The sequence below is a fragment of the Maylandia zebra genome, linkage group LG15, assembly GCF_041146795.1.
Source record: "Maylandia zebra isolate NMK-2024a linkage group LG15, Mzebra_GT3a, whole genome shotgun sequence".
In the NCBI taxonomy this organism is placed as follows: Eukaryota; Metazoa; Chordata; class Actinopteri; order Cichliformes; family Cichlidae; genus Maylandia; species Maylandia zebra.
This window is the reverse complement of record NC_135181.1, coordinates 5020681-5031068: the sequence shown is the minus strand read 5'-3', so window position 1 is coordinate 5031068 and position 10388 is coordinate 5020681. Positions and strand designations below refer to the sequence as shown.

Sequence of the window (10388 nt, the reverse complement as noted above, 5' to 3'; positions counted from 1 at the left end):
GGATCAGCAAACTGCAAGAGAGCAGGTGTTGTGTAAAGTAAAACGAGACATTTATATATCAGCTAAAGTAGACGTCCTGATAACAGCCACACATGAGTGCACATACACGTGGCGAAAGGGTAGCTCTGAGACATTCTGCTCATTCCTGTCACATCAGTTCTGATAACCTGAGGTCTGCTGCATGTGTGCCGAGACTAAACACGCAACACTCGAAGGCCCCGAGTGCAAAAACAATGTTTGGGAGCCATAAACTTCTCAAACTAACAACCAGATCCAGAAGTGGAGCCACATCAGTAGAGATGCACCTTGTGCTCCCTGTGCTGTGCCAGTTAGTATTTCAGTATTGTAATCGAGCCTGAATAAAGCATTAGATCTCTTTATTTTAGCTCTTTAACATCAAATCACAGGAATGTCATGCTTGGAAATCCATCCAGTTTGTATTTCAATGTTCCAGAAATCTGGAACATTGAAATAAAAACTATTGTAAAACTAATATAACTGTTGTACTTTGGCGCTATATAAATGAAACTGACATGAATTTATTTTCATTGAGCATTTAATCCACTACACAAGGCAGCATCAAGTCTGAGTTCTTGGTTTAAAATATATGTAATGTGAAAAATCTATTAACAGATTTGTTCTCTGCAGACGTCATTGTAGTTGTCACTCAAAGTAAATTGCATAACTGCATTATTCGGTTGTTGCCATCAAAATGTTGCAGCAGAAACGGATCACGCAATCAATGCCCAGGCTTTTTTGGCCTAATTTTGTTGAGCCTTTCCTGTTCTTAGCTTGTATTGGTCTTCTGCTGCTGTAGCTCGTCTGCTTCAAAGCTCAACGTGCTGTGCATTCAGATATGCTCTTCTCCTTGTATGCAGATGGCAAGAAGTGGTTATTTGAGTTACTGTTAGCTTTCTAACAGCTCAAACACTGTTAATTCCCCTCAGACCTCGACAAGACCTTTCACTCAGAAAACAAATGCTGTATTTTTTTTTATTTTCGCCTCATTCTCTGTAAACCCTAGATTTGGTTGTGTGGGAAAATCAAAAAAATATCATCAGTTTTTCAAATACTCACCAGAACCAGTCTGGCATCAGCAACTGACTCATTCACTTTCCTTCCTCATTCTGAAGCAAGGTTTGAACTTCTGTAGATTTTCATTGAAATCTGTAAATTTCATTGAACCGCTGACATGACTGAGTGTATTCCTCTGTTGTTATTGATGGCTGCCTAGTAACATAAAAAAAATCTGTTGACACAGCACATGCTGTGATCGGGGACCATTCTTAATTTCGTTGTTCTCGTGACAATGACAATAAAGTTTCTGATTCTGACATGTATTTTTATTTTATTTTATTAAACACAGCATATAAAGCGCTGCTTATATGATGCTATGAACTCTGGGTGATTAACTTCAATATTTGTTGTGGTCAGCAGCTGAAACAGCTTTGGGATATCTGAAGAATTTATCATAATTTACAGATGACACTTCACTGACTTTTATTTGCTTTCATAATTAAATAAAATATGCTTGTGTGTTCTGATGTAGGCTGATAAATTGCATAAGATGATTATTATTTTTGTATGTACAATACTATGCAAAAGTTGAGTCACCCCTCATTTGTTTAGATGTTGCTCCTCAAAAAGGTAATGGATGCAGTGATTTTATTAAAACATGTGCAAACATACAATGAAAAATATAAAACAGAAACGGAGTTTATGCAATTTAGGTGCACCCCGCCTCTAGCCCTGCGACAGCCTACATCAAAATACACAAGCATATTTTATTTAATTATGAAAGCAAAGGATAAGCGAAAGAGAATTAATGGATTTCTAAAAGAAACTAGAAATATTTATACAATAAATACGAAAGAGCCTAAGGATACAATTTAAAGCTGGTTCTTTATCAAGTTGTTTTTTTTTTATTTTTTATGGTTTAATGATTCACAGGTCAGCGTTAAGTGGTTTAACAAACAACCAAAACTTTCCACTGAAAATGGTCAGGTGCAAGAACTGGACTGAAAACGAGTGAAAAAGCAGCCAGAATGGAGAAAAAAGTTTGGAACAAAATATAAAGAAATGAGAGAAGGTTGGAAACTTGTATAAATGTATTCGACTGACTTCTGAAACGTTAAGCTCAGGTTTAGACAGTCACGAGGCTTCATTAGGATCATTTCCCCAGGGACTGGTGTTGGTGTACGTGAGCGACAGGACGGACTGATTTTACATCACCACTTCCCTTGAATTCTTTTCTGCAACAGTCACCGGTTAATGGTAAGCGTATATAGTATACATTCAGCCATGCTGGCGCGCGCTTTTCATCGCAGCCTTCCTCGCCCAGCGGGACTGTGCTCGTTATAAAAGCTCCAGCCGCTTCTCCGCTCTCCCTTCAACATTTTCATTTCTTTCTGGCCGACTAGGGGATAGCAGGAACTCATTCCCGGCAGCAGCAGCATGCAAACTTTCCTCGGAATCCTGCTGCTTCTGCTGGTCCTTCAGCGGGTACCTGCGCAGGTAACTCCACCACCAATTGGATTTTCTCTTTTTTTTTTTTTCATTTTCCTTTTAAGGTAAGGGTTTAAGACCCATCACTGCATTACTTATCAAAGTTAAAGCGGGCTAAACTTAAGACTGAATCTCTCTGGCTGGAGTTTAGTGAAGTTAAAGAGAATTAACCTTGTCCTTTTCCCCGACTTTTCACTTGATTCCACGCGTGACAGCATAAAACAGCTGTACCCCCACAGTGAATGCGCTATCTGCATTCATAGTGGGTTACCAATAATCTGTGTAGACGTAACTATAGCGTCAGATGTGTGTTGCTCATGCACACAGAGATTTAACGGGCCCCAGAGCTCAGCTAGAGGCTGTAATGTGGCTGAAACCGCGCTCACAAGCTGTAATTTTGCATGCGATTTGCATGTTTCCTGGCTGTTATGAGGGAGATCGTGACATTTTCTGCGTGATTTTCCCTTGGGCGCTTCTTCTTGGTGTGCAGCTTCATACCCGAGGCCACACAGGCACATTTAGTATCACCCAGCAGGGCGCTAAGCGTACAACGAGTATCGGTTACAGTGATAAGGTGTAGGGTTTGTTGGTTTTTTTAACACACTGCAGAATAGTTTTAGTATCCATTCCCAAAAGCTTCTGGGATATGTGAGTTGAAGAAGACTTTAGAGTCACCTTCAAAAATATTGCATTAGACTAACGAAGATCTCCTTTGTGCTATGCAGACTGCGTGAGACAGAACCACTGGTTAGTACCATTATTATGAATTTCCACTATGGGTCACAGATTTAGTCTGACCGGAGGCCATTTATGAATCTGCCCCCCTTCCTTTCCTCATAAATTACAAACCTAATCAATGCACTGTGTTGTTCACAGCACGTCATGGCTGAATACAGCTGTTGTATGCAGCTGGTCCAACTGGTGGATGCTGCGGCACATTTAACAACTCTTGGCAGAAGCCAACTCGTTAAATTATGCTCTTTTATACTGCCTGAGCTATAGAAGCAGTGTCTGTGTGTGAGATTAGGAAGCCTCCGTTCCCATCCGTGTTCGCAGGGTTATGAGGCCAAGAGAGAATTTTAAAAAAGAGAAAGAGATCTCTTACATTCAAAAGGCAGAAGAGAGCCAAGATCAACTGTGCACGCCCCAATTTGTGGTTCAAAAAAATCGGGAACTTTGCCAGTCCTGAGTCTGCAGGCCGGGCTGTGAGAACTTCAGAAAATTCATGCTGTGTCACATTTTACTTTTCACTTTTTCAGCATCGCTTTTACTTTGGCTGTGGTTAGTGTGTAACAGTCCCATGAGAGAATGCTCAGCTATTCTCAGCAGCTATTCTTCACTGTTATTCTTTGCATGTTTTCAAGGCTTTTTGACCGCGTGATAATAAACCAATTGAGAAATCAGAAGCACTGCTGTTGTTTGCTGGCTCATTTTACAGCTTTTTTTCCCCTGCCGCTTTTCAGCCGCACAGCAGTGCGCTCCTCACACCATATTGCGTCATCCTTTTTTTATTATCTCATCAATGTGCCTGCACTAGTTTTATTTTTACACCAGAGGGTGCTCCGTAGCTGCAATGAACACCATTTCCACCATGCCTGGTTCCCCCCCCCCAAGATGTTTTAATTTAACACAATTCAGTGGGCTACATACTGACATTCATAGATAGATAGATAGATGGTATAGGTATTATTATAGGTGTTATCAGTGTCTGTATTGATCTACCAACTTCTAGGCTCCTGGCTATTTGCTGGTCCTGTATTATCTCCAACAATTTTTGGCTCTTTTTAAAAAAACAAAACAAACAAATTGAATTATTTTTATTATTTGCAGATATCAGATGAAGGGGGTCCCAATACAGGTAAGAGTGATGCCCTTTATCATGGCCCACTGAAAAGGCTCTCCTACCTGCTGCAAATGACTTAAAGATTAAGATCCAACCTCTTATGTAGTAATTCAGTTGTCTGAGGTGATGGCAAAGTGCTCGTGTCAGGTCATGGACCAGCTGGTGTATGTGTACGATGAGTACCCCCAGTCGGTGGAGAACAACTACATACCTCATTGTGTGGTGGTTCGCCGATGCTCTGGTTACTGTTCGGGTGAGGAATTCAAGTGCCTTCCTACCCTCGAACGCAACGCCACTCTGCAGGTGAATCAAGTTCTGTTCACATCAATTGTATTTACGTAACACTACAACAACAGTCGCCTCAAAGCACTTTATTGTTAGAAAAAGACCCGACAATATTAGCAAGAAAACCCCAACATTCAGACGACCCCCTGTGAGCAAACAATTGGTGACAGTGGGAGGGAAAAAATCCCTTTTAACAGAAAGAAACCTCTGCCAAACCAGGCTCAGGGAGGGTTAGCCATCTGCTGTGATCGGTTGTGTGACCATGTAGCAGAGAGTCAGAGATTAAAAACAAGTAATGATGATATGCAGAGCAGTGTATAATAGTCAAAAAAGGTGAGTGACAAAGAAAAACTGAATCATGGGAAGCCCCAGCTGATTAGACCTATTGCAACATAACTAAGGGAGGGTTAAGGATCACCTGATCCAGCCCAAACTATAAGGTTTATCAAAAAGGAAAGTTTTAAGCTTAATATTAAAAATAGAGAGGGTGTTTGTCTCCTGCCTCCAAACTGGTTCTACAGAGTGGCCTGAAAGCTGAAGGCTCTGCGTCCCATTCTACTTTAAATACCCTAGAAACCTTAAGTAAGCCAGCAGTGTGAGAGTGAAGTGTTCTGTTGGGGTTGATATGGTATGATGAGGTCTTCAAGATATGATAGCGATATTATTCAAGACCTTGAGAAAGAGTTTAAATTTGATTCCAGATTTAATGGGAATCCAATGAAGTGAAGCCAGTATTGGAGAAATATTTTCTGTTTAGATTCAGTGTTTACCTTCATGTAGAGTTTCAGCTTCTTCTTTTTTATTTTCTCAGCTGAAGATTTCTTCCCAAGAACAGCCCGTGGAGCTCACATTTCTAGAACATCAGCAGTGTCAATGCAGGTCCTTTACTGAAAACCTCATCTTTCTATTAAACACTAGATCCAAGATTATTAGTTATGCCACAGCTGACTTCTAAATGTGTCTGTGGTTTGTTTCTTCTCTTAGAGACCCTGAGAATCTTCCATACTATGAAAGATCAGTAATTAAGTCAGTAAGTAACACAGTGAGTAATGAGTGTTTTGTCTATCAGAGTTGAAAACATCAATATTTCTGATGTCTTTCTCCTGCAGCAGCAGCAGCAGCAAGTCCACTGAGAGCAGACCTCGGAGGAGGAAACATACCAAGAAATGGCTGTAGAAAGTAAGAGACTGATTGCTCCCCTGTGGCACTCACACACACTTTTCTTTTTAAATGATGTTTGGGCATTTACAGCTACATTCATCAGTGTTTCCTCCCCTTTGCCAGACCACCAAGGGCAGCAAAGCTAAGCAATATCATAATAGTCTGGGTGCTGCTGTGTTGCTCTTCCCTTTGATGACCCTGGATAAATTCAACAAGTACTTCTGATGAGTCTGTGCTTCTGTAAGGTCGCGAAGTATTTGCAATAGTCCAGGGTTACTGATAGTCTGAAGGTTAAGTTTAAAAATCTTTTATCGGAGAGAAAAAAATATCATGCATGAGGAAGCGCCGAGGCTTCTATATCTACATTCTTAGTTACAGCAGGCAGCCGAGCCTCTGAGCGCACAACTCTTCACTATGTTTGCACTAACTCATAGGTTTATTTTTTTTTCTGGCATTTGGGGATAACGGTTCCACTCTGACTTTGAAATCGCATCTGACAACATGTTCAAATCTAACCTCTACGCAGGGGAAGATACATTTTATTTATCAGGATTTCAATAAATCCAAGCAGTTCAGTCCCAGAGCAACAGCAGAGCCATCATTTTACAGACAGATCAGAGACACTACCAGCTCTCTCTCTCTCTAATGTGCTTTTTTTCTTTTATTATTGATTTTTTTTACAAGGGGAATTATTATGTAATGAGCAGTAAATTAATGCACAATTACAACTTTGCCTCAAAGAGTGAAATGGGTACATTGTAACCAACAGCATCAGGTGGCACCTTATGAAGTTGCTCTGCATAATGGCCTCCTCATACATTCAGATTTTTCAAAAATGTGCCTCCGAACATGAGCTTGATGCTTCAAATTTATAACAGAAAACCTTGGTTGCTAATGGCTGGTGTGAGATTTGGAAAGAAGTCTGTGTCTGTACTGCAGGTAAACAAAAGAAACGATGCCACTAAGTAGCTCTCTGCAACTGTTGCACGCAGAAATCGCTCCCATAATAGGCTCGTCTTTTCATCACCTCCTGAAAGGAACTCTTATTATCAAATAAATTCATGCAGTGAAAGATGAAATCCACAGTCTTTTTTTTTTCTTTTTAGGGCAAAATTGCATTGGGTGAAACTAACATAAGAGGTGAGGTGTGCAAATGTAGTCTGAGCAGTCTCCGCTGGGTGAATCACTTGGATGTCTTCCAAAGTCACAGCCTCCTTAGTAAAGGAGAAATTCATTTTGTCACTGTCTGAACTGTGGTAACACAAGAAGGGAATTTCAATTTAGAAGCCTCAAGAGGATATGAGTTTTTAAACTTGATACTAGCTTCAGCTGAGCACGGTGATCATATCATCAGAGCCAGTAGGATCTGCAGTGACTGAGTTGGGTCTTTTAAGTACTGGCTTGAAAATAACTTAGGTTGTTTCGGGGTTTTTTAAGTTTGAAGTTGTGGTTTCCTGGTCTTACCATTACCAAAATTCCCCTACTAAACCACCCTTTGGACTTCAGTTTGTCTGCTTGGTGGTGGTCTGCAGGTTTTTCAAACAAAAGCAGCCGAGGAACACGTGTGGTCTCGGTGTTCTGCCTGTTCTGGTCATGATTTGTACGCCGTAACTCAGGCCTGGAGAGCTGCTGTCTCGCAACCCACTGTTTAGTGGTCCGGGGACCACACAGTTGCAGCACAGCTTTAATTTTTTCCATCAGATTCAGAAGGCTGAACTATATTTGCAACTTGAGGGACATAAATATTCTCTTTGATGTCGTCATGTGAACGTTTAGCGAACGTTTGAGTGTTGACTTTGTTTGTCCAGGAGGATGATTTACCTTTAATTTCTAAGAAACTTCACTTTAGACCGTGGCGCTGTCTGACCTCGCAGGCGCTGTCGGCTTGTTTTGTAATCAATCGTAAAATATCAGAACTGCCAACTTAGTGGTGATGTGCAGGGCTGAGATTGAATTTAGCACATCAGTGGGTATCATAGCATTCAAATCCCATTTGAAATTTGAGGATTAGTTTGGGATGTGACATTAAAAAAAACACTCAACCTCATAGACATCTAACTATATAGGAGGGAATGGCTCTACATATGCTCAAGTTATCTTGAAAGGGGCAAGCATTGGATGCAGTGTTTGGGTGGTTTCTGCTTTTTAATGTTAACTAAACACCTGTAAAACTTCAGGACTATTTTTCTTCACAAGTGGACACAAAACAAGGTGCAAACCTTCCATTTTGTCATCTGAGGAAGCTTTTTATACTCTCCAGTCTCATATTGACTTTAACGTCCAGAGTTTTATAGATAGAGCGGGATTGGACACAAGCAATTCGGAACATCTTTATTTAAAATAATAATTTAACCCCTTCATTCGTATGTTTCTGTCTTTTTAGGTGCCAGTTCCAGACAAGAAGATCACTCTTCGCTGATTTGCACCTGGTGAATATGGAGTGGTGAACATCACATATCTCCATCCATTCCCATATATTTTATAACTTATATACTGTTTTGTTTTGGGGTTTTTTGCTGAGTAATCACCAAAGCAACCCTAACCCTGGATGTGTACAGTTCCTTTGGCCATGGCCTCCATTTTTCCGTTTTCATCTATTTATCTTTTCACTTTAAGCTTGCTGCTGTGTTACGTTTTCAAAACAGACACAGTATACAGAACACATACAGAATAGGATCAGAGATAATGGCTGGAATGCTTTGAGCTTTTCAACCAGGTTTAAAGCCTAAATCCATCCCTTAAGTGTTTATTAACTTGTCAGATTAATGGCATGTGGTGTCTTTGTGATTTTTATTCTGCTGTCTGCATTTTTGTGCCATTTGTATATAAAAGAATATTTATATATGTATCTATTTTGTTCACAATGACTAAAAATAAAAATAAATATATAAAAAGTGAGAACCCCCCCCAGCCAAGTCATTATTATTATTATTATTTTAATCCTATATCATGTTTTTATCATGGAAAATGATCTTTTTCTGATCGGAGTCTATCCCAGCGGTGATAGGAGGAAAGGTGGGGAACACTCTGGATAGGTCGCATGTTTATCCCTCTGTGGCGTGGTGTTAACCTCAAACAACAAACCAGAATTTTTTGGGTTATTGCAGTGTCCATTTAATTTAATGACTGAAGGCAACCTATTGTTCAGTAAAATGAGGAGGAGATGAGGGACTGACCTTTGACCTGGTGGCGAAGCACTCTTGTCAGGAACAAAATCCACATTGGATGTGGTGCCAGCTACTGCCAAGACTAATATTATTTTTACAAGTTTAAATTAAAACCTATGAGCATGTACACAAATATATAAAGAAGTATATTTGGTTGTTTGTAAATAGATTTTGATATAATTAGTTTCCTAAAACAGCATTTTTTTAGGGGTTTCTTACCTCAGGGAAACATTATGCAGTTAGATCACTTTTCTTGGGGCAAAAACTAAAGCAGAGGTTCTGTTGTTATGGAAACTGATTGCTTTAGGCGCCACCCTGCTACCATTGATCCGATGATTGTCTTGCTAACAAGCTGTTACAGCATATAATACCCAGGTGATCTTTTGAATCAGGCGTGTTGGAACAGGAACTGGAGTCCTCATGAGAACCTCTGTGTTAATGTTTCGAGAGCACTGGGTGGTGGTGTGTATACATAGTCAAACCAACCACTAATATGAACTTATACTAACTTCGGATCAATTCAGTTTTACTTATATAACACCAAATCACAACAGCAGCCACTTCAACATGCTTTATATTGTGAGGTAAAGACCCTACAAAAAATAGAGAAAATCCCAAACATCAGACGAATCTTTATGAGCAAGCGCTTGGAGACAGTGGGAAGGAAAAACTCCATTTTAAAAGGAGAACCAGACTCAGGTAGGGGTGACCTGCTGGAGGGGAGGGGAGGGGACGAAAGACACATTCTGGAAGACAGACAGATTTGAATAAATAAGGATTAAATGCAGAGTGGTGTATAAACTGCTCTGCACAGAGAGTGAAAAGAGGGGAGTTCCTGTCAGTGCTGTCACTGGGCACAAGAACTGTGATTGGACAGTTAGGGTTATTCTCTCAGTGAGGACAGTGAACTTACCCAGAGTGAGAGCGAGTAAAATTCCCCAGCATCAGGTTTTAGGAACAGTTTTGAGGAACAGATTCTGAAAGTTCCACATAGTATATATAATGTCAGACACAAACAAACACACTGGCCAACAGACTAACCCATGCTGAATGAACGCACACAAACACACAGTTTGGCTGTTGGATGAAGTGTTTGTATGAAAATTAACTTGTTGTTTGCTCAGAATAAAAAATTGAATAAATCGCTTGTTTAAAAACCATTCTGTATCGTGAATTGTTTTGTAAATTTAACAATAACTGACAGTAACATCATCAGGCTAAGATTTCAGGGAATATAAAATAAAACATATTTGCTGGGATGAAAAAGACATAATTCATGTGTTGGAGAAGCTAGGCAAACCAAAAAATCAAAAATGATGCTTGTTTTCTTTTCGTATAGTGTATTGCATGTTTAAAAAAGAAATATTGCACACGTCTGTGTGTGCATGCTGCACCTCTAGGCAATTTAGGAAGTTGTATTAGGCTGT

At 40.0% G+C, this 10388-nt stretch overlaps 1 protein-coding gene across 2 annotated transcripts; it reads left to right on the top strand.

The window, feature by feature from the left end:
- Positions 1-2019: 2019 nt before the first annotated feature.
- LOC101480538 (vascular endothelial growth factor A-A) lies at positions 2020-8685 on the top strand. Of its 2 annotated transcripts, XM_076873730.1 has the most exons (8): positions 2020-2274; positions 2421-2514; positions 4336-4363; positions 4455-4651; positions 5445-5512; positions 5618-5663; positions 5743-5812; positions 8178-8685. In XM_076873730.1, exons 2-7 carry the CDS (start codon positions 2455-2457, stop codon positions 5764-5766), a joined length of 423 nt encoding a protein of 140 aa, XP_076729845.1. In that variant the 5' UTR covers positions 2020-2274; positions 2421-2454; the 3' UTR covers positions 5767-5812; positions 8178-8685. The 2 variants fall into 2 exon arrangements, with proteins under 2 accessions (XP_076729845.1, XP_076729846.1); XM_076873731.1 differs by lacking the exon at positions 2020-2274 and having other exon boundaries at positions 2330-2514.
- The last annotated feature ends 1703 nt before the right edge of the window (positions 8686-10388 follow it).

Bases quoted from the DNA above. Each gene is read 5' to 3' on its own strand.
- LOC101480538 (XM_076873730.1), top strand. From the start codon at position 2,455: ATGCAAACTTTCCTCGGAATCCTGCTGCTTCTGCTGGTCCTTCAGCGG. The intron at 4,364-4,454 runs GTAAGAGTGATG...CCTCTTATGTAG, and splicing joins TGAAGGGGGTCCCAATACAG to TAATTCAGTTGTCTGAGGTG. The intron at 4,652-5,444 runs GTGAATCAAGTT...TTATTTTCTCAG, and splicing joins AACGCAACGCCACTCTGCAG to CTGAAGATTTCTTCCCAAGA.